Source organism: Elephas maximus, chromosome 22 (assembly GCF_024166365.1).
Source record: "Elephas maximus indicus isolate mEleMax1 chromosome 22, mEleMax1 primary haplotype, whole genome shotgun sequence".
Taxonomy (NCBI): Eukaryota; Metazoa; Chordata; class Mammalia; order Proboscidea; family Elephantidae; genus Elephas; species Elephas maximus.
The window spans coordinates 8,105,387-8,129,771 of NC_064840.1; the positions used below are offsets into that span (position 1 = coordinate 8,105,387).

The following is a 24,385-nucleotide window of genomic DNA, read 5'->3' on the forward strand; positions in this document are numbered from 1 at the left end:
AGTAACATTAATTACAGTCACCATGTCGTACAAACCATTACCCGTTTCCAAATTGTTCCACCACCATTAAGTCAGTACCCCTAAGCAATGACTCCCCCGACCTGTCCTTCCAACCCTTGGTGACCACTAAGAAACTTTTGTCTCTGTTACAGCAGCACTAGCCGGGAGAGGGGCGCTGCTCTAACAAATATCTGAAACGTGGAAGTGGTTTTGGAACTGGGTAATGGGTAGAGCCTGGAAGAGTTTTAAGGTGTCTAAAAGCCTATATTCCCTTGCAGAGACTGGTGGTAGAATTATGGACATCAAAGGCAATTTTGAGAGGACTCAGAAGGAAATGAAGAGAGCTATAGAGAAAGTTTCTGTCGTGTTAGAGGACACATATGGTGCCAGGCACAGAATATTGCTACAAATGTGAACGATAAATGTGCTTCTGGGGAGGCTTTAAAAGAAAATGATGAACATGTGATCAGACGATGGAAGAAGGGCGATGCTTTCTATGCAGTGACAAAGGACTTGTCTGAATTATGTTCCAATATTCCGTGGAAGGTAGAACTTGGATATCTGGCCGATGAGATTTCTAAGCAAGGTCTTAAAGGGGCCACTTGTTTTCTCCTTGCTGCTTACAGTAAAATGTGAGAGGAAAGACATGGACTGTGTAAAATGAAAAGTAAACGTAAAGATCCGGGAAATTCTGTTGTACAAACTAAGGACGTGTCCTAGAATGTTCACCAAGGAGGTGGCTACACAATCTTTTGTTAAAGCAATTAAACCCGTGACTGACGGTCTAACCAACTACCACAGAAAAAACCCATCAGCTTAGACTGAAGAGGACAGAGAAAGAGCGAAAGGAAGGAATGCTATGTGCCTCTTAGAATTCTACAGGCAGGAAACAGGCCAGAGGAGCTACATCTGTTGTCCCCCAAGAAAAGAAAACAACCATCCCTGGAGCAGCTTGGAGATCAGCGAACTGTTGGGAGGAGCGTGAGAAGCAGAGCTGCCTTGGTCTCAAATGGTGGGGCCATGGCCTCTGGGGTCTCAAAGGGTAGAGCCATGGCATCCTAGGTTACAAAAGTCAGATTTTCACCAACGTGGTTCCAGGGTGTGGGACTGCCATTCAGTGTGGCCAAGAGGATGGGGCCACTGCCCAAAGCTGAAGGGGCAGGACCGCCATGCCCAAGGGGCAGAAGAACGGGGCCTGCTGGTGCTGAGGGGGTGGGGTTGCTATTCTGATGGACTAGAAGAATGGGACCACCCAAAGCTGAGGAAGCAGAGTCGCCATCCCAGTGGGCCTGGAAGGCAGAGTGGAAGCCCATGGCTGAAGGGCCTCCACCCAGAGTCTGAAGTGCAAAGCCCTTGCCCAGATGGTCCCAAAGAACACAGGAATTATTTTCAAGCCTTGAGAGCTAATGTAAAATTTTCTCTTGGGTTCTGGGCTTGCTTGGTGCCAGTTATCCCTTCTCTCCCTCCAATTTCTCCCATCTGTAATGAAAATGTCTACCTTGTACCTATTCTACCGTTATACTTTGGAAACAGGTAATTTGTAGTCTAGATTTCACAGGTTCACAGATAAAAAGGAATTTTGCCCCAGGATGGGATATGCCTAAAGTCTCACCCGTATGTGATTTAGAAAATGAGATTTTAGACTTGAAGTTAATTTAAGACTTTTGGGATGATATGATGGAGTGAATGTTTTACATGTGGCAAGGACAAAAATTTTGGGGGGCCAGAGGATAGAATGTCATGGATTTGAATTGTGTCCCCCCAAAATGTGAGTCAATCTGGTTAGGCCATAATTCCCAGTATTGTGTGATTGCCCTTCATTTTGCGATCTGATATAATTATTCTCCATCTTGTGATGTGTTGTAAATCCTAACCTCTATATGTTATGAGGCAGGATCAGTGTGGGGTATACCTTGAGTCACAGCCTTACAAGAAGGCTGTGACTCAAGTCACACTCTTACTCAAGTCATACCCTTGCTTGAGTCACACCTTTTATCTTACAAGAGATAAAAGGACAAAGAAGAGAGCAGAGAAGGGAGGGACTTCGCTACCACCAAGAAGGAAAGGTCAGAAGTGGAGCATGTCCTTTGAACCATGGGTCCCTACAATAAGAACCTCCTAGACCAAGGGGAAGATTGATAACAACACACATAGATATCTCTAAGGAACAGCGGGCCCACAGATGTTAAAAGGAGACAAGGACTTTCCCCTGGAGCCGACAGAAAGAGAAAGTCTTCTCCTAGAGCTGGAGCCCTGAATTCAGACTTATAGCCTCCTAAACTGTGACAGAGTAAATTTCTGTTTGTCAAAGTGATCCGATTATGGTATTTCTGTTATAGCAGCACTAGATAAAAAAAAAAAATACAGTTAAGACAATCTCTATACATTTACCTATTTCATATAAGTGGGATCGTACAATATTTATCCTTTTATGACTGACTTCTTCCACTCAGCATAATGTTCTCAAGGGACATTCATGTCGTAACATGTATCAGAACTTCATTTCTCTTTACAGCTGTATAATATTCCATTGTATGAATGCACCACATTTTACTTATCCATTCATCTGTTGACGGACAGTTGGGATGTCGACCTTTTGGCTATTGTGAATACTGCTGCAGTCAACATTGGTGTACGAGTTCTCAGTAAGTTTTTTTTTTAAAGACACTTTATGCTAATTTCAGAAACCCTGGCGGCGGCTTTATGCTAATTTCAGAAACCCTGGTGGCATAGTGGTTAAGAGCTACGGCTGCTAACCGAAAGGTTGGCAGTTCGAATCTAACAGGCGCTCCTTGGAAACCCTATGGGACGGTTCTACTCTGTCCTCTAGGGTTATTAGGAGTCCGAACCAACTTGATGGCAGCGGGTTATGCTCATTTAAGGTTGCTATGAATGGTCAGAGACTCCTAATTGTGGCCCTAAGTCCCTCCCACCTCATCCCAGTTAACAACTTTACTTAAAGCCTGAGGCACCCTACCCCTAATTCATCTGCTCTGTAAATTCAGATTTCTTTCAGGGCTGGGCATATCCGCGGGGTGTTCTTTGTTCAAAAAGTTTGTGTCCACTAAAAACAGTGTACAAAAATTCTGAGATCTTCCTAAAACTCCTTTTTGCATTTTGCCTTCAAACTTCTCCTTCCCAGTGCTTTAATAGTTTAAAGAAAAAAGTTGTGTTAGAGTTCTCTCTTGAGCCTGCTATATGACAGCCATTTCTCAGTCATTGTCCCCTGCGCCCACCTGGAAAAGAACTTAAGAAACAAGATTCTGGGTGATTCTCCCTTTTGAAGACTGAGTCCTTTAGCACGGGCCAGCCGCTGTTGGCCAGTTCCCCAACTTCCTTCTCCGGGGCGGGGTCACACTAGCAACTCAGTTCTTGCTGCTTCTCCTTCCTTGGTGCCTCCACTTTTCCTAGTCATGCCCAAGAGGCAGAGAAAAGAGCTCAGGGCCAGGATGGGCCCCAAGCTAGGGCTGCAGGAGGACCTGGGGCTGCCCAGTGGAGGACCGAGTCAGACAGAGCCAGTTCAAGACCTTCCCTGGCCCTGCCTAGTTGCTTGGCCCTGGGCAAGCAACGTGGCCTCTCTGAGCCTCTGTGGGACAACATCTTGCAGGGCTGTTGGAGAAGAAATAGGATAGCAACATAGGGCGTCTGGAGCAGGGATGCTGCTCAATAATCAGGATTTATCACGAGGCGCGAACTCGGGGGCCACCAGCACAGAGGCCAGCTCCAGTCACAGAGGAGCTGCTGCTCGGAGATGCTCTGCACGCCCTGGGCCTGGTCCTTCAACCTTTTCTCTATCTACCCTCGCCTCTGGAATCTTCTCCTGTCTTGTGGCTTTAAACCACCACATGCTCTTGACCTCAAATTTGCAACTCCAGCCCAGCCTCTCCCATGAACTCCATCCTCCAGAACCTAATGCCTGCATTTCCACTTGGACGACAAACAGGCACCTCAACTTAACCTGTCCACAGTCTGACTCTGGATTGGCCTCTCTCAAATCTACCCCCCCCCGCCCCCGTGTCTGCCTTATCTCAGTAAAGGTTGGTTCCCTTCTTCTGATTGCTTGTGCAAAGACGCTGAGGTAAGTGAGAAAGTCCCTTATCATTCTATCTGCAAATCCTGTCGACCTCCCCACAGTGGGCCCCCTGCCTCGCCCCACCCAAGCCATCCTCCTCTCTCACGAAGCCCCCAAGCGTGGCTTCCACCTTTGCTCCCAGAGTCTAGTCTCCGTACAGAAGCGGGAGTCATCTTAAACATAAATCAGAGCCCATCACTCTGCTCAAGCCCTCTGACAGCACCCATCTCCACAGAGAAAAGCCCCACCCTAAAGCAGCTGCCTCCCTCACTTGCTCTCCCACCTTCTCCCCCAGCGCCTTCTCACTCTTTCCCAGACCCCCAAACACTCTCCACCTCAGCTCCTTTGCGCTTGCTGGCATTTTTCCCTCTGGGTCCCTGGCTCCCTCCTTAACATCCCTCAAGTCTTCCTTCACAGGTCCCCACTCTCTGAGGCCCCCCCACCACCCTCCATCAAGTAGCAGCCCCTCTACCTCCAGAACTCCCCATCTTGTTATCCTGCCCCCGGTTTTTTGCAGAGCCCTGATGACCATATTTTTTTACCCAGTACCCAGTGCCACCCATCGAGTCGATTCTGACTCATAGCGACCCTACAGGACGGAGTAGAACTGCCCTACAGGGCTTCCAAGGAGCACCTGGCAGATTCAAACTGCTGACCCTTTGGTTAGCAGTCGTAGCACTTAACCACTACGCCACCAGGGTTTCCACCTACTATCTAGCGACTTGTTATTTGTCTCTGTCCTTATCCCTCCCCATGGAGAGGTTGGTTCCATGAGGACAGACGCGCTGTTGTGTTGTCATCCCTGTCTCCAGCACCTGGAACAGCACTGGCTCTCACAGACTCAGTAAATATTCAGCAAATGAGGCGATGAAAATCCTTGGAGAGCCACAACTAAGAAACATCCAGCAATGGGCAGTATTCAGATGAAAACACCTATCTTTATACCCTGAGAGAAGACTGGGAGTTTTTAGGGGGCATTTGTGACCTTTCTGGGGCCCCCAGATCCTAAGAGGTGCCCGCCACTGGGCTCTGGGCCCCTTCTCCAGTATAGTGCTGGGTTTAGGAGCGAGGGTTCTGGGTTTGAATCCTGCCCATGGCACTTCCCAGCCACGTGGCCTTGGTGGAGAATTGCATGCTCTGTTCCTGGGTCTCCTCCTCTGCCAAACAAGGAGGGTCACAATAGTAGCCCAGCTGCCCTCAGGTACGTCAGCTGGGACTTTCAGGCGGAGGCCAAGACGCCGACTTACAGAGACATCGGGGGAAGCTCTGGTACTTACCTGCACATTTTTGTGGTGGAATTAAAGAGCTTCACTTTGTAGCCGCTGTTGCAGATGAGCAGGAAGAGTTCCTTGGTGAGTGGCGGATACCAGACCATGCAGGTGGGGTAGCAGCCCTGGTCGGTTCGGTGAATGTCCAGGACTTCCAGGTGGTCTTTGCAGGTCCTGAGGAGATTATACTCAATCTGTGGAGGAACCCAGATGGACATGTGTGAGGACTAAGCAGAGTGAAAAGCTCAGCTAAGGGGCCCCAAGGTCACAGTGATGGCCTTTATAATGATCGGCTCCCTCGTCCTAGCCTTGGCTAGGCCCAAAAGCTCCCGTTTCTGGATGCTCACCAGGAGTCAATGGCTGAAGCACATTGAAACAGCCTGCATTTAATCCTCACGACTCCCCTGCAAAGCTGTACTGAATTATGCCCATTTTACAGATGAGAAAGCACATGTTCAGAGAGGTTCCGTGACATGCCCATGGTCACACAGCTACAAAATGCCAGAGCAAGATTCCAAATTTAGGTCCAACTGACCCCAAGGCCTGAACTCTCAGTCTGTTAGGCCGCTTCCCTGACCGCTCTCTTGGGAGCATTCTAGGGTCAGAACGAATTCATGTGTCACTCCCAGCACTGGGCAGTCACAGACTAGCGGCCTGCTGAATTTGGCCTGTAGGGATGTTCTGGTGGCCAGGCCAGGATGAATGAGTGGATGGATGGTAGGAAAGAAGGACAGACATGGTGACAGACTGATCGATGACTCATCAAGAATCCTTTTGGCTTTATCACGTCATCTCCTGTTGCCACTGCCTTCCCCTTCTGTCCCACATCTTCCACTCATGTTTACATTTAGGGAACAGCCTGGCCCCGGCCTCGGACACAATGAGAGCAGCAGCGAGTGTCGGCTTTCCAAATGCACATTGAGCAGCCAGGGTGGCTACACGGCCACACTGTGGGGAAAACCACGTCCCCTGCCCACCAACATGTCGTTTTCTCACTTAGGACATGGGCCCCTGTGCAGGTACAGCCACATTAAGGGAAAGCAACAACGTTGAGAGGTTTACACTATTACATTCTACATTCATTTTCTCCAACAGGCACACATACTACGTCCCAGGTTCTGTGCAAGATGTCAGGGGTCTGACAAGGACGAGAGAGACGCAGCCCGAGTGACCAGGCGCACGAAAACACAAGCATCTCACCAAGAGACGGTCTCTCCCGAGGCTCAGCAGTCTGGGCTCATTGCTGTCCAGGTGCACCCCAAAAAGGAGACTCCGGATGCTTTTGCGATGAGAACGAAGTCTTGCTAAGTATTCCCAGACCCTCTGTCCGTGTCTGACGACCACCCAGTAAAGTGCAACGGTATAGTTTACATCCTGAGCGTGAGCAAAAGAACAGAAGTTATTCCTTCTTTTAAATTTTGTAACTTAAAAATCATTATTAGCATGAAGGGAGGGAGGGAGAGGGGTTTTCACTAACCAGATGGTAGATAAGAACTATTTTAGGTGAAGGGAAAGACTACACACAATACAGGAGAGGTCAGCACAACTGGACCAAACCAAAACCAAAGAAGTTTCCTGAATAAACCGGACGCTTCGAAGGCCAGCGTAGCAGGGGCGGGAGTTCGGGGACCGTGGTCTCAGGGGACATCTAGGTCAATTGGCATAATAAAATCTATCAAGAAAAGATTCTGCATCCCACTTTGAAGAGTGGCTTCCAGGGTCTTAAACGCTACCAAGCAGCCATCTAAGATGCATCAATTGGTCTCAACCCACCTGGAGCAAAGGAGAATGAAGGACACCAAAGACACAAGGTAATTATGAGCCCAAGAAGCAGAAAGGGCCACATAAACCAGAGAGTACATCAGCCTGAGACCAGAAGAACTAGATGGTGCCTGGCTACAACCAATGACTGCCCTGACAGGGAACACAACAGAGGGAGCGGGAGAGCAGTGGGATGCAGACCTCAAATTCTTGTAAAAATACCAGACTTAATGGCCCAACTAAGACTAGAAGGACCCCAGAGGTCATGGTCCCCAGACCTTCTGTTAGCCCAAGACAGGAACCATTCCCAAAGCCAACTCTTCAGACAGGGATTGGACTGGACTATGTGACAGAAAATGATACTGGTGAAGAGGGAGCTCCTTGGATCAAGTAGGCACATGAGACTATGCGGGCAGCTCCTGTCTGGAGAAGAGATGAGAGGGCAGAGGGGGTCAGAAGCTGGCCAAATGGATATGAAAATAGAGAGTGGAGGGAAGAAGTGTGCTGTCTTATTAGAGGGAGAGCAACTAGGAGTATATAGCAAGGTGTACGTAAGTTTTTGTATGAGAGACTGACTTGGTTTGTAAACATTCACTTAAAGCACAATAAAAAATTTAAAAAATCATTATGTTTTTCACATACATTTGCTTTTAGAATATATTATTTAAAAAAATCCTTAGTCTATTTGAATAAGTAGTAAAATAATACCCATTTTACAGATGAGAAAATAAAGGTTAAAGGAAGATAACTTAGAAAGGTAGTGGATGTTTACAATAGCAAAAAGCTGGAAGCAACCAAGGTGTCCATCAACGGATGAATGGTTAAATAAATTGTGGTATATTCACACGATGGAATACTATGCATCGATAAAGAACAGTGACGAATCTGTGAAACATTTCATAACATGGAGGAACCTGGAAGGCATTATGCTGAGCAAAATTAGTCAGAGGCAAAAGGACAAATATTGTATAAGACCACTATTATAAGATCTTGAGAAATAGTATAAACTGAGAAGAACACATACTTCTGTGGTTACCAGGGGGGAGGGAGGGAGGGTGGGAGAGGGTTTTTTACTGATTAGTTAGTAGATAAGAACTGCTTTAGGTGAAGGGAAGGACAATACTCAATACACAGAAGGTCAGCTCAAATGGACTGGACCAAAAGCAAAGAAGTTTCCGGGATAAAATGAATGCTGCAAAGGTCAGCGAAGCAAGGGCTAGGGTTTGGGGACTATGGCTTAAGGGGACTTCTAAGTCAATTGGCAAAATAATACTATTATGAAAACATTCTGCATCCTACTTTGAAATGTGGCATCTGGGGTCGTAAATGCTAACAAGCGGCCATCTAAGATGCATCAATTGGTCTCAACCCACCTGGAGCAAAGGAAAATGAAGAACACCAAGGTCACACGACAACTATGAGCCCAAGAGACAGAAAGGACCACATGAACCAGAGACTTACATTATCCTGAGACCAGAAGAACTAGATGGTGTCCGGCCACAACTGATGACTGCCCTGACAGGGAGCACAACAGAGAATCCCTGAGGGAGCAGGAGATCAGTGGAATGCAGACCCCAAATTCTCATAAAAAGATCAGACTTAATGGTCCGACTGAGACTAGAGGAATCCCCGTGGTCATGGTCCCCAAACCTTCTGTTGCCCCAGGACAGGAACCATTCCCGAAGACAACTCATCAGACATGGAAGGGACTGGACAATGGGTTGGAGAGAGATGCTGATGAAGAGTGAGCTACTTGTATCAGGTGGACACTTGAGACTGTGTTGGCATCTCCTATCTGGAGGGGAGATGGGAGGGTAGAGAGGGTTAGAAACTGGTAAAATTGTTACGAAAGGAGAGACTGGAAGGGCTGACTCATTAGGGAGAGAGTAAGTGGGAGTATGGAATAAGGTGTGTATAAGCTTATACGTGACAGACTGACTTGATTTGTAAACGTTCACTTAAAGCTCAACAAAAATTATTAAAAAAATAAAAAATAAAAAGAAAGGTAGTGGAGGGAGAAAGGATTTATCTGACATTCTGGTCTCATCCACCTTTCCTAGTCCCCTCCCCATTCTCTGTGGAAAATCAAGAGCCCTAATCTTTGTGCCTCTCCTACCTTCTCTTTCCCCAGCTACATAAAATAAGGAAGGTCAGGTGGCTAAGAGGGAAAGGGGCTGAGGAGTGGGACAGAACGGCTGAGGGGACCTGGGATGCATGCATAGTGCCATCAGGCAGATGCTAACAAGCGGCCATCTAAGATAGTGAGGGGTACTTTGGGCCTTCAAAAGTGTTGTATACATAGTAGATGGGCCCTGATAGAATGGAAGAAAAATGAGGGACAGAACCTCAAATTCCTTAAAAAAGGAAAAACAGACTTACCGGACCGCTTGAGACTGTAGGACTCCCTGAGACTACTGCACTGAGACACTGTTTAAACCTTGAACCGAAACTAGTTCCCGAAGTCACCTTATGACTAAACAACTGAGTGCCTCACAAAATAAAGAGTATCACTCGTGAACACTGCACAGCTTTAAAAAATCATCTATGTGAGATCAAACGGTCAACAATTACTTTAAAACAAAGATGAGAACGTAAGGGGCCAGGGAAACTAGACATATTGAGAACATTAACATAGTGTGAAGAACGTAACCAATGTCACTACACAATCTGTGCAGAAATTGTTGAATGGGAACCTAAACTGCTGTGTAAACCACACCGAAACACCATAAAATATTACTAAAAACAGTATCGTGTACCAGGACAGCGCTGGCGGCTCCGTGGTAGAGTCCTCGCCTTCCGTGCACGAGATACAGGTTCTATGCCCACCGGATGCACTGCATATGCGGCCACCACCCGTCTGTCAGTGCAGGCTTGCCTGACGCTGTGATACTGAACAGGTTTCAGCAGAGCTTCCAGACTAAGAAAGACTAGGACAAAAGGCCTGGCAATCTACTTCCAAAAGTCGCCAGTGAAAACCCAATCTGTAGTCCAATCTGCAACCGATCATGGGGATGGCAGAGGAAAGGACAGCATTTAATCCCACTGTGCACGGGGTCACCAAGAGTCTGGTCTCAACAGCAGCTAACAACAACACAGAGCAGGAGAGAAAGAAGGAGAAGGAGACGGGAGCGCGTTCACGGGGCAGTGGGCTTGCCTGCAGACGCTGCTTCCTCCCAACACACCGCAAAGACAAGCTAAGCGCGTGTAGCAGACCAAGAGAAATGGCAGAGGGAGCGGACAGAGGTCTAAGGGAGTCTTCACTGAGCCTAAGAGCCCTATTCACAGGGCAGGAGGACAGAATCCAAAATCTGGGAGCAGGGCTCTGCTTTGACATAAAGGAGAACGTCACCTTGCCGACAATCAAAAGGAAAGGTGAAAGACGGGGTGCAGAGATGGGTGCACACGCTGGAAGGAGCTGCCAGGGTGGCAGGGCCCAAGTGTGGCAATTCTGAGGCCTAGTCTTGTTTTCAGGCAGGGGTCCTCCTCCTCTCCCTTCTTCCTTCTTTCTTTTTTTTTAACAGCTGTGTTGAGATCAAATGCACACACCACACAATTCACCACCCATTTACAGCGTACAATTTGATGATTTTTAGTATATTCAGAGAGTTGTACAACCTTCGCCACTCTGTAATTCCAGATATTTCACCCCAAAAAGAAACCTCTTACCCCCAGCAGTCACTCCCCGTTCCCCCCGCCCCAGCCCCCTCCATCTTAGTTTTCAATAAGGTTGCTAAGCCCCTGGCCTGCAGTCAGGGAAACTTACCGCTGTGGCCATATAGTGGGAGTCGTGGGAGAAACTTATATGAGTCACACTGCTTCTGGAGTATCTGAAAGGCTCTGCGATTTCATTTTCTAAGGACATTGCATCGAGAATGTAAACTGTCCCCTCTGTGAACCCAGCTCCAAGAATGGCTCCTGAAATCACAAGCCAGAGAGCAATGACTGAGAAGGACTTCAGTCATTGCAGGTGCCAGGTCTTGTGCAGGTGCTGAGGAGACAGCAATGAACATGGTCCTCAGGGAGAAACAGCCTACGGCAAGGTCCCTGTAGTGCGAGGCTCCAAGCGCCGTGGGATTCTGAGGGAGACCACCCTCACCTAGCTGGTCAAGGAGGCTTGCGTGCTCCTATGACACTGAACGGATTTCAGCGGTGCTTCCAGACTAAGACAGACTAGGAAGAAAGGCCTGGCAGTCTACTTCCAAAAATCTGCCAGTGAAAACCCTATGGATCCCAACAGTCCAATCTGCAATTGATCATGGGGATGGCTTAGCTGGGAAAACCTCCTGGGGTGATAGCCACGGCCAGACCCCACAGGAGGATGTTTTCGATTGGAACCTGCGACAGGCTGATAAAATGAAAATACCTTCCGGGTTGTAGGTCAGACTCTGGACACCAAGGCCCTTCTCAAAGACCCTGCTGAATAGGTACGTTTTACTCTCGTAGTCCCACACTTTGATCATCCCGCAGAAGCTCCCAATGGCCAGGAGGGGCTGGTACGGGTGGCAGGCGACTGCGCAGATGGCATCCTTGGGCTCAACGAACAGCTTCTCAAGTTTGGTCCCGTCCGCCGTTAGGTGATACACAGTGGCATCCGAGGTGCTGATGATGAAGTTCCTGTTTGCCAGGGAGCGACCAGACCGCATCAGTGCTGGCAGGGAGCGGGGCGCCCAGCCATTCTGCCTCTAATTGCACACGAGCTGCCTCTGTCGTCTGTAATTTAGTGACATTATTAACCCAGCGTCTCCAAAAATACTGCACCAATACCCAACTGCCTCCATTTGCAAGTGAAAAAGCCCCCGTTTCTACATGTAAATTGAGTCATTAAGTATGCAGATGGACGGTCAGTTGTACAATTAGCTAATCTGCGCATGCAAATATTCATTTGTGTATGCAAATACAGAGCGGGTGCACACATACAGATGTGCCTGTAAATATTGCAAGGGCAATTAGGCAGACTCGCAGACAATTCGGTTTTGAAATGTTATGGCTATTAATTATCAAGTGCCTTCCACACTATGGCTAGGACAAGCTTCTAGAAAAGAAAGGAACCCACAGTAAAGAACTCCAGGCTCAAGAGAGGTCAGGGTTCAGGGATAAAGGCCTTCAAGCTTTGAGTTACTAAAAGTCTTGCTAAGTGCCATCAAGTTGGACCGACTCTACGTACAACGAGAGGAAACATTGCCCGGTCCTGCACCATCCTCACAATCGTTGCTAAGTTTGAGCCCATTGTTGCAGCCACTGTGTCAATCCATCTCATTGAGGGCCTTCCTCTTTTTCCCTGACCCTCTTTACCAAGCCTGATATATTCTCTAGGGACAGGTCCCTCCTGATACGTGTCCAAAGTACATGAGACCAGGTACATTCTGGCTGTACTTCTTCTAAGACAGCTTTGTTCGTTTTTCTAGCATGCCATGGTATATTCAATATTCTTCGTCAACACCATGATTCAAAAGCATCAATTCTTCTTCACTCTTAGTATTACAATAACGCCTGATTAATTTTTACAAATGATTAATGACTGTGATCAGCCAAGAGAGCCTTCGGCAAGCTAGGTAAGGGATGGAGGAGGAAGGCCGGTCCCTGCCCTATCCCACACACAGCCCAAGAATCAGATGAACACTTCATTGAACGCACCCTAAAAGCGGGGATCGATAATTGGTCAATCATTCCAACGGCTGGATTCACTGACGACTTACCTTACGATAAAAAGGTCACCTTTTAAAGTGCAGTCTGGAGGATAGTTTGATTTTTCGGTAGAAGGAGATGGCGGGGTCTTTGAAAAGGACAGCGTTCGTATGGGGCTCAGCTTGAAGTGGCTGTACCAGTTAACAATGGACAGGGTGTGATCATAGAACTTAATGTTACCCTTAATGTCACCTGTGACGATGTAGCTGAAACGGAGAATTGCAGCAGTTTGTTAACTAACAATAATAACAACCACTATCTACTTAACACTTATATGCCAGGCCCTGGACTCCGGGCTTCTTCAAAGCTTCACTCAGTACTGCTCTGTGAGGCTACTTTTACTGTCATGCCATTAACATCCGGAACCTAAGGCTCAGAGAGGTTGAGACCTGTGCCCAAGGCCTACAGTTGCGGAGTTTAGCAAATAAAAATACAGGACGCCAAGTTAAATTTGAATTTCGGATAAACAATGAATACTCTTGTAGTGTACACTGTCCCAAATACTGCAAGGGACAGACTTCTACCTGGCAGCACTACTGGGGCCCACTGGCGGGACAACGCAGTGAATTCAGGGGCATCTGAAGCCAAGCTTGCTGCCACCTTTCTGCTCGCCAATCTCAGCATCAGCAATGGTGGCGGAGAGTGACTACAGACGCCACCACAGACAGTCTCTCTCCCAGCCCTCGAAAATCACACAGGCCGCGTCACGGGAAGGCACTGCTGTTGTCAGAGGTTATAAAACCTTGGCCAGCCGGTCATCACAGCTGAAGGCTCTGCCGCATGACAAAATGGCTTTCCTCTCCAGTGCTCCAGTCCATCCCATATGGGACTGTTTTTTAAGAATCTGACATAATTCGGGTCCCAGGGTGGGAGGAGGAGGGGGATGAATTTTCTCTTTCATCTGCAGAGTGATTAAACGAGGCTCCTGATTAAGCAAGGCAGGTGGGCAGAGTAATTGGCTAGAACATCTTTCACTGCCCTCTGCTGGAGAGAAGCGGCAGCGCAGGTCAAATGTGTTCAGAGGCCTTTTCCTTCCCGGGCTCCTGGTCCTGGCTGGGTTTTACATGACTTGGAGAGAGGGGAACTGGAGCCTGGTCTGCACTGAGTTTCCTAACCCCCAACTAATTAAAAGTGGACTGCATTGCCAATTGCAACTCTACTTCTGTCTTTCTGCACCTCTAAGTGAGGATGATAATTTGTGTTTTTCTTTGCAAAATCATGCCTGGACCTCACTGTCACCCTGCATTAAAAGAAAGGAAAAGGAACGCAAGCAGGCTTTTGGAAAGCAGGTGGCCTGGTGACTCCAACCACATGGGCAAGGCCCTCTCCATCAGGCAATTTTCTCCATCACCTTTGGGAATTTCTCTAAGCACACTCATGACGGCTGCTATTTACCTGGAGCTTCCTCCGAGCCAGGCAGTGTGCTAGTGTTAGACACAGATTACCTCATTAAATCCTCATTAACCATGCTGAGATGGAGGGTACTGTTATGCCCATTTTACAGATGGAAAAATGGAGACTCGGCAAGGTCGAGCCCCTTGCCCCAGGTCTCTTGGTAAGTAAGGGATTCACCTAGAATGTAAACTTTGTTCTGTCTGAGGCAAAGGCCTCCACAGAGTCCCTGGGTGCAGCAAACAGTTAACGTGCTCAGCTGCTAAACAAAAGGTTGGGGGTTCGAGGCCATCCAGAGGTGCTGGAAAAAAGACCCAATGATCTGCTTCTGCAAAAGCCATAGGAAACCCTATGGAGCATAGTCCTACACTGACACACACAGGGTCACCACGAGTTGGAATCGATGCAACTGCAACCAGTTTATGAGCCCCCATAGTCTCCAGAAATCAGCTAGTGAACTACAAAGTTTTGTTGTATTCTGATCTTTTCATAGTGAGTAAATGTTATTTCGTAATTAGGAAAAAAAAAAAAAAGCTATTCAAGTTATTTTTCTAATTTAAAATATGTAAAGTTTCGGGTACAAAATAAGTCTATCCAGAGCAAAGGAATGTGAAAAAAAAGACCAAAGACCCCCAGGGAACAACTAGTCCAAAGGACTAACGGACCGCATGAACCACAGCCTACACAACCCTGAGACCAGAAGAACTAGATGGTGCCTGGCTACCACTACCTACCGCTCTGACTGGGATTACAACAGAGGGTCTCGGACAGAGTGGGAGAAAAATGTAGAACAAATTATCGAATCCACAAAAAAGACCAGACTCAGTGGTCTGATAGAGACTGGAGGAACACCCGAGACCTTGGCCTCCGGACACCCTTCTAACTCAGACTTGAAGCCAGTCCCAAAGTTCACCTTTCAGCCAAAGATTAGGCAGGCCTATAAGATAAACATACCACGCATGAGGAACGTGCTTCTTAGATCAGCCAAGTATAGGAGACTACATGGGCGACACCTGCCCAGGAACAAAGAGAAGAAGGCAGGAAGGGACAGGAAAAGAACCCGGGGTGGAAAGGGAAAGGGGGAGAGTGCTGACGCAATGGCGGATTACAGTCAACGCCATGAAATGACTTGTGTATAAACTTTTGAAGGAGAAACTATTTGTCCTGTAAACTTTCACCTAAATCACAATGTAAGACAAAACAAAATAAAATAAGTCTAGTTATTAGTGCAGACAGAAATACAATCAGTTACTTTTTTTTCCACCAACACAGAGTTTACAAAAAAGTAACATATCCCCAAGATTTTTTAAAAATCCAAGTAGTACAAATGGGACTATAAAAGAAGTACGTCCACTCCCATTCTTGATCCCAGTTTTCAGTGCATCTCCTTAAAGCCCACCCCTGTTGCCATCGAGTCGATTCTGACTCATAGTAACCCTATAGGACAGAATGCAACTGCCCCGTAGGGTTACCAAGGCTGTAATATTTACAGAAACAGACTGCCACATCTTTCTCCTGCAGAGCTGCTAGTGGGTTCGAACCGCCGACCTTCTGGTTAGCAGCTAAGCAGTTTACTCTGCCACCAGGGCTCCTGGTTCTTCTCCTTAGTGGCAACCAATGTTCCCAGTTAATTGTGACTCCCCAGAAATAATCTATGCATATACAAAATATCTGCATACATCTAAAGGGGCTTTAACACACTTTTATAATCATCTATAGCTACTTTTTAAGTGAATTACCTATCAATTGTAGTGAGCACGGTGATGCCTTCTTTCTGCAAATGAACCAGTTTACAAGGTTTGATATAGGGAAAGCCCAAAAAGGTGGCAGACGGTGGCGGTCGGTGTATGTCCCAGACAACCAGCTTTCCTTCCATTGTTGCCGAGAGTATTTGTGTTAAATTCAGGTGAAAGACGGACTGGCTAAATTTTCCCACGAGCTTGTTGAATGTCTGCATTTCAAGAGGCAGGTTATGAGTTACCGGTGATAATAAGCATAAAACAAAGCATCTATCAACACAACGTATTATAACAGTTCACTGAAATAAACACAGGAGAAAAAAGACAGAGTGACAAACCAGTCACTAAAAAACCCTCCCTCGTGGGCTACCACATTCCGGGCAGATCTGACCTCCTGAAGGTTTGCTAAGAGCAAGTGACGGGCTATGTACTGCGTTCAATTATTAAACTGTTTGCTGAAAGCAAATGAAATAGTGATTAATTACTGTGGATACCTGTTCAAATTCTCTTACCAAGGTTCCCGAGACAGATAAAGGGATTGATGTCTGTCAGGAGCCAAAGCACGCACTGGTTGTAAAATTATCGTTGAATAATTTTCCCAGCCTCCATTTGATCATAAAGTAATCTTCCCCTAAGTAGAAATTATTAAAGTACATAGAAATGCTCCTGAATGAGACGCCTTATGAAATTTGTGCTAGGTAAAATCAGGCAATAGGCTATCTTTCTTGGACAATGTCTTGGAGATAAACTATAGAAAAAACCCAGCACAGTGACTTGATTCCCCTCAGGGGATGTTTATCAAATGAAGGAAAGAAAAGGCCTTGGCAAGCTGCTGTACAACACCAGCCCATCAGGCTGCCTGACTCTCTGATTCTGGCTTTGCCTGTTCCGAGTCAAACACAGGGGGATCAGTAAAACAATACTGGGTCAAACAAGAACATCACGTTCTTTCCAAGATCAGCGCTATTTCAATCCAAGGGTGCTTTTAGAATTTCAAATGATTCTTGTTTGATACGTTGGTTCATGAAAAACAAATATGGCACACGGAATAATCTTTCTTTGTGTTCATCCTTCTCATCTTTTTTTTTTTTTTCCCTTTCTTTTTGGCATGCCCTCTTAAAAAAGAGAGATTATCTACAAATTACACTGAGAGTGAGAAAAGGGAGCAGGAAAAAATCACCATAAGGTGCTTCCCAAGAGCAGACTACGTGGGAATCAAGTGCAGAAAATTGTGCAGGACACAAAGCATGACATCCACCTCAAATGCAGTGTCTTGAGGTAAATGGGGAAAATAAAATGTTTTTTCCAACACCTGTTCCACCACCTCCCTATTGGCTCTTAAGCATCTAAATAACCAATGTCATTTTTTTTTTTTTGCTGATGTTGTTGAGAATATATACACAGCAAGATATAGACCAATTCAACAGTTTCTACATGTACAATTCGGTGACAATGATTACATTCTTTGAGTCGTGCAACCATTCTCACCCTCCTTTTCCGATCTGACCCTTCTCTATTAACATAAATTCACTGCCCCTAAAGTTCTTATCTAATCTTTCAAGTTGCTGCTGTCAATTTGATTCTCTATAGTTAAATCTTAGAAAGCACAGTGCTCAACGCAGACATTCTTTACTAGTTAAGCTAAACTATTGTTTGGTTTTAAGAAGACTTCAGGGGATATTTTTGGTTTAAGGTTTAAAGATTATCTCAACCAATGTCATTTTTTTATTAGTCTGAAACTGAGCAGCTTTATAAGGGATCCATCCATGTTCAACTACTCTATTTACATAACTCCAAGTTAACTTTGATTGTTTGTCAATCTGCGCACATACATTATAAAACCTGTCACCTTTCTGGGGAAAATTTTCTCATGATAGTAACTTTTTTCTCTATAATACTTTATTTTTAGCAATACTTCCATTATTCTCGACCAACAATTCAATATGGATAAAGAACCCAAGTGAAATCTTTCAAATTTCTTTCCCAATGGTTTAATAAGAAGATGTATAAATAATAGCCCAAGCCAACTAAGTTTACAACAAACAAACAAACAAAACCCATTGCTCTTAAGTCAATTCTGACTCATAGTGACCCTATAGTAGAGAGTAGAACTGCCTCCCAGGGTTTCCAAGGCTTTAATCTTTACGAAAGCAGACTGCCCTATCTTTCTCCCGCAAAGCAGCTGGTGAGTTCGAACCGCTGACCTTTCGGTTAACAGCTGGGTGGTTAACCACTGCACCACCAGGGCTCCCCACTAAGCTTACATGCATATATTTAGTCTTCACAGAATCCGATATATAAAAATCCAAAAGATATACTCACTTTTTCTGTTAAAAGTGGGGCACTGTGAGCAAGGGTATTTTTCTCTTCATACTGAGAAGGACAGAAAAAAAATCATCACTACTCAAAAAAGACCTGGTTTCCAGAAGAGGAGCTACATAACAACAAAATCCAAACAAAGGTGGCTACACAGGGCCAGGGCTTTGCAATTCCTACAGGTAAGAGAAGCTGCTGCCTCTGGGAACATCCAAAAACATTCTGAGGGAAGAGCAAATACATAAAAACAGCCACAAGTGATTGTGACTTTAAACGGTAGTTAATCCAAATTTGAATTCTATACAAATTAGGCTCTACGATCAGTAATACCCGAAGTAATAAACATCACTGAAAACCGGGAGTCAATGTTTTTTTTTTATCTCATGATCTTGCCTGTGCCAGTGTACATATTCCTATACTTGCTAATTTCTTTCTAAAAGAGAACAAAGTCCAAGACCCCCAAAAACTCTAAATTTTTGACCTGTCAAGAATATTCAAATAAATATTTGCCTCGTTACTAAAAAAATTTTCTAATTTAATTTAAATTATCTGATGATTTAATGTTAATTTCCAATGGGACTAAAAGAAATACTACGATTAAATTGAAAACATTTTAAGGTACATTCATGACTCCCTAAATAGATACTGCAGTGAAACCTGTAAGTCAGAACTCGATGGGACTGCCTTGTTTTCTGTGTCCTGCAAGTTTTTGCCTTTAGCAGGGTGCAGTCTTACCACTTTTCTATCACTTCCGGTAGAAAATATTTGAGTTTCCCTTCTCTGACAGGCTTCTGCCTTACACAGGTTCCAGCTCCCGCAGGTTTTCCTGTATATTGTTACATTACTAAAACGTCTATGCTCGAAGGGCGAGCATATACTTGTACCCACATTTAAGACAACAAAATATTTCTACTTACCCACGAATAATATATTGCCCGGGTTTTACTATTGCTCACCAATTCTTTATTATTCGTTGGATTAAAAATAAGGTAGTTCTGAAATATAAAGCATGGGAAAATATTACATTATCTGTTTTCTCTCTGGCTAAATTGAATATTAAAACCTAATGTGTTTAATTAAAACAAATTACTGAATACAAATATAACACGTAAAAGACAAGCCATTTAGTAAGCAATAGGAATATAATTTAAATATTGATTGTTAAAATTAAAAGTCTGTTCCCTGTCTAGTCTTTATTATAATCCATCATCTGTAAATCTGAATTCACCAATAACCTTTATTTTTTCTCCTCCTAGACAAAGACTGCTGTGTGCACATTTCTAAATTTGACACGGCCACAAGGTATCCTGGAATGAATGCAAAATACTGGAAGGGGATCCTGGTTCCTGCTAAGATGGTGTAACTAGCATGGGCTTCTGGCTCCCTTCCCAAGAATCAACTCTGCAGAACCTATAGAAGCAAGGGAAAAACGAAATCCAGAAACTAAACAACAACAAAAAAGGGAGGAATTCAAGGGGAGATTGGCTGCTTGTATCTTGAAATGGTGTGCTTATGGCAAGTGGGTGGCTGTAGCCTGAGGGGAAAGGGTACAGGAAGCAGCGTGGGGAGACAGGCTGAAGAAATGCTCTTCTGGGTCCATTCCTGCTGCTTCTAACCCATCTGCAGACCTATGCCTTGCCTAATGCTTGCTGCCTCACTGCAGGGCTACAAACTACCGATGCCAGCGTTGGAGAGTTAACATCAGGACAGCACAAAAGCCTGGATGAGGAATTGATAAAAGCAGGCTCATGGAACTGACCTCACCAAGACTGAAAATCAGCTCAAGCCAACTTGGCCTCTGATTAGATAAAGGTGACCTGCCCCTAGCCAAATGCCTACCAGAAGTGAAAGTAAGTCTTCTTTGGAGGAAGTTATGATCCTGAGCTGCAAGTTATTTCTACACTTCCTAAATACAATATTGGGTCTTCGGTGAAAAATAACCAGGCAGAACAAAAACATCCAAATGACTAAAAACCAAGGGGAAAAAGCAACCAGCAGAAAGAGGCTCTCAGGAGATCCAAAGACTGGAGTTATCAGACACAGACTTGATAATAACTGTGATTAATATGCATAAGAAAATAGAGAACAAGATGGAGCATTTCAGCAGATAAACTCTATTCAAAAAAAGAGTCAAATGGAAATTCTAGGTCTGAAAAACTTATTTAAAAAATTCAATCAGGAGGCGGGGCCAAGATGGCGGACTAGGCAGATGCTACCTCAGATCCCTCTTGCAACAAAGACACGGAAAAACAAGTGAATCGATCACATACATAACAATCTACGAACCCTGAACAACAAACACAGATTTAGAGACGGAGAACGAACTAATACGGGGAGGGAGCGATTGTTTTCAGAGCCTGGAGCCAGCGTACCAGTCAGGTAAGGCACAAGCACAGAGAGCTGCTCCACCCCCCTGAACTAACACCGGGAGGGGGCCCAGCCAGTTTCGCGGGCAGCGTGGCGATGCAGCCGGTGGGAGAAGTCCCCGGGAGGCAGTGACTGGTCTTGGAGAGGGGAGAGCAGCGTCCCAGCCGGGGAACCGTCCCGCCGGGATTTGGACTGGACGCAGCGGGTTTTCTGGAAAAACTAGTTACCCAGTGATGGCTCGGAGACAGCAATCCATATCAAACCACTTAAAGAAGCAGACCATGACAGGTTCTCCAACCCCCCAAACAAAAGAATCAAAATCTTTCCCAAATGAAGATACAATCCTTCAATTATCAGATACAGAATATAAAAAACTAATTTACAGAATGCTTCAAGACATCACAAATGAAATAAGGCAAACTGCAGAAAAAGCCAAGGAACACACTGATAAAACTGTTGAAGAACTCAAAAAGATTATTCAAGAACACAGTGGAAAAATTAATAAGTTGCAAGAATCCATAGAGAGACAGCACATAGAAATCCAAAAGATTAACAATAAAATTACAGAATTAGACAACGCAATAGGAAGTCAGAGGAGCAGACTCGAGCAATTAGAATGCAGACTGGGACATCTGGAGGACCAGGGAATCAACACCAACATAGCTGGAAAAAAATCAGATAAAAGAATTAAAAAAAATGAAGAAACCCTAAGAATCATGTGGGACTCTATCAAGGAGGATAACCTGTGGGTGATTGGAGTCCCAGAACAGGGAGGGGGGACAGAAAACACAGAGAAAATAGTTGAAGAACTCCTGACAGAAAACTTCCCTGACATCATGAAAGACGAAAGGATATCTACCCAAGATGCTCATCGAACCCCATTTAAGATTGATCCAAAAAGAAAAACACCAAGACATATTATCATCAAACTCGCCAAAACCAAAGATAAACAGAAAATTTTAAAAGCAGCCAGGGAGAAAAGAAAGGTCACCTTCAAGGGAGAATTAATAAGTTCAGACTACTCAGCAGAAACCATGCAGGCAAGAAGGGAATGGGATGACATATACAGAACACTGAAGGAGAAAAACTGCCAGCCAAGGATCATATATCCAGCAAAACTCTCTCTGAAATATGAAGGCGAAATTAAGATATTTACAGACAAACACAAGTTTAGAGAATTTGCAAAAACCAAACCAAAGCTACAAGAAATGCTAAAGGATATTGTTTGGTCAGAAAACCAATAATATCAGATATCAGCACAACACAAGGACACAAAACAGAACACCCTGATATCAACTCAAATAGGGAAATCACAAAAACAAACAAATTAAGATTAATTAAAAAAAATACACGTGACAGGGAATCATGGAAGTCAATAGGTAAAAGATCACAATAATCAAAAAGAGGGACTAAATACAGGAGGCATTGAACTGCCATATGGAGAGTGATACAAGGCGATATAGAACAATACAAGTTAGGTTTTTACTTAGAAAAATAGGGGTAAATAATAAGGTAACCACAAAAAGGTATAACAACTCTATAACTCAAGATAAAAGCCAAGAAAAACGTAACGACTCAACTAACATAAAGTCAAACACTATGAAAATAAGGATCTCACAATTTACTAAGAAAAACGCCTCAGCACAAAAAAGTATGTGGAAAAATGAAATTGTCAACAACACACATAAAAAGGCATCAAAATGACAACACTAAAAACTTATTTATCTATAATTACGCTGAATGTAAATGGACTAAATGCACCAATAAAGAGACAGAGAGTCACAGACTGGATAAAGAAACACGATCCATCTATATGCTGCCTACAGGAGACACACCTTAGACTTAGAGACACAAACAAACTAAAACTCAAAGGATGGAAAAAAATATATCAAGCAAGCAATAAGCAAAAAAGAAGAGGAGTAACAATATTAATTTCTGACAAAATAGACTTTAGACTTAAATCCACCACAAAGGATAAAGAAGGACACTATATAATGATAAAAGGGACAATTGATCAGGAAGACATAACCATATTAAATATTTATGCACCCAATGACAGGGCTGCAAGATACATAAATCAAATTTTAACAGAATTGAAAAGTGAGATAGATACCTCCACAATTATAGTACGAGACTTCAACACACCACTTTCGGAGAAGGACAGGACATCCAGTAAGAAGCTCAATAGAGACACGGAAGATCTACTTACAATAATCAACCAACTTGACGTCATTGACTTATACAGAACTCTCCACCCAACTGCTGCAAAGTATACTTTTCTTTCTAGCGCACATGGAACATTCTCTAGAATAGACCACAAAACAAGGTCATAAAACAAACCTTTGCAGAGTCCAAAACATCGAAATATTACAAAGCGTCTTCTCAGACCACAAGGCAATAAAACTAGAGATCAATAACAGAAAAACTAGGGAAAAGAAATCAAATACTTGGAAAATGAACAATACCCTCCTGAAAAAAGACTGGGTTATAGGAGACATCAAGGAGGGAATAAAGAAATTCATAGAATGCAACAAGAATGAAAATACTTCCTATCAAAACCTCTGGGACACAGCAAAAGCAGTGCTCAGAGGCCAATTTATATCGATAAATGCACACATACAAAAAGAAGAAAGAGCCAAAATCAGAGAACTGTGCCTACAACTTGAACAAATAGAAACTGAGCAACAAAAGAATCCATCAGGCACCAGAAGAAAACAAATAATAAAAATTAGAGCTGAACTAAATGAATTAGAGAACAGAAAAACAATTGAAAGAATTAACAAAGCCAAAAGCTGGTTCTTTGAAAAAATTAACAAAATTGATAAACCATTGGCTAGACTGACTAAAGAAATACAGGAAAGGAAACAAATAACCCGAATAAGAAACGAGAAGGACCACACCACAACAGAACCAAATGAAATTAAAAGAATCATTTCAGATTACTACGAAAAATTGTACTCTAACAAATTTGCAAACCTAGAAGAAATGGATGAATTCCTGGAAAAACACTACCTACCTAAACTAACACATTCAGAAGTAGAACAACTAAATAGACCCATAACAAAAAAAGAGATTGAAACGGTAATCAAAAAACTCCCAACAAAAAAAAGCCCTGGCCTGGACAGCTTCACTGCAGAGTTCTACCAAACTTTCAGAGAAGAGTTAACACCACTACTTCTGAAGGTATTCCAAAGCATAGAAAATGACGGAATACTACCCAACTCATTCTATGAAGCCACCATCTCCCTGATACCAAAACCAGGTAAAGACATTACAAAAACAGAAAATTATAGACCTATATCCCTCATGAACATAGATGCAAAAATCCTCAACAAAATTCTAGCCAATAGAACCCAACAACACATCAAAAAAATAAGTCACCATGATCAAGTGGGATTTATACCAGGTATGCAAGGCTGGTTTAATATCAGAAAAACCATTAATGTAATCCATCACATAAATAAAACAAAAGACAAAAACCACATGATCTTATCAATTGATGCAGAAAAGGCATTTGACAAAGTCCAACACCCATTTATGATAAAAACTCTTACCAAAATAGGAATTGAAGGAAAATTCCTCAACATAATAAAGGGCATCTATGCAAAGCCAACAGCCAATATCACTCTAAATGGAGAGAACCTGAAAGCATTTCCCTTGAGAACGGGAACCAGACAAGGATGCCCTTTATCACCGCTCTTATTCAACATCGTGCTGGAAGTCCTAGCCAGGGCAATTAGGCCAGACAAAGAAATAAAAGGTATCCGGATTGGCAAGGAGGAAGT

General features: G+C 44.2%; 1 protein-coding gene across 5 annotated transcripts in view; it reads right to left on the reverse strand.

The window, feature by feature from the left end:
* Positions 1-24,385, reverse strand: part of CFAP251 (cilia and flagella associated protein 251) — a 96,046-nt gene that overhangs the window by 39,071 nt on the left and 32,590 nt on the right. For all 5 annotated transcript variants that reach the window (XM_049866302.1, XM_049866300.1, XM_049866298.1 and 2 more), the window contains 8 exons: positions 19,151-19,228; positions 18,240-18,290; positions 15,918-16,129; positions 12,798-12,992; positions 11,465-11,715; positions 10,865-11,016; positions 6,541-6,714; positions 5,350-5,534 (listed from right to left, as the gene is read on the reverse strand). In XM_049866302.1, the coding sequence (XP_049722259.1) occupies positions 5,350-5,534; positions 6,541-6,714; positions 10,865-11,016; positions 11,465-11,715; positions 12,798-12,992; positions 15,918-16,129; positions 18,240-18,290; positions 19,151-19,228 (1,298 nt within the window). The remainder of the gene's footprint in view (positions 1-5,349; positions 5,535-6,540; positions 6,715-10,864; positions 11,017-11,464; positions 11,716-12,797; positions 12,993-15,917; positions 16,130-18,239; positions 18,291-19,150; positions 19,229-24,385) is intronic.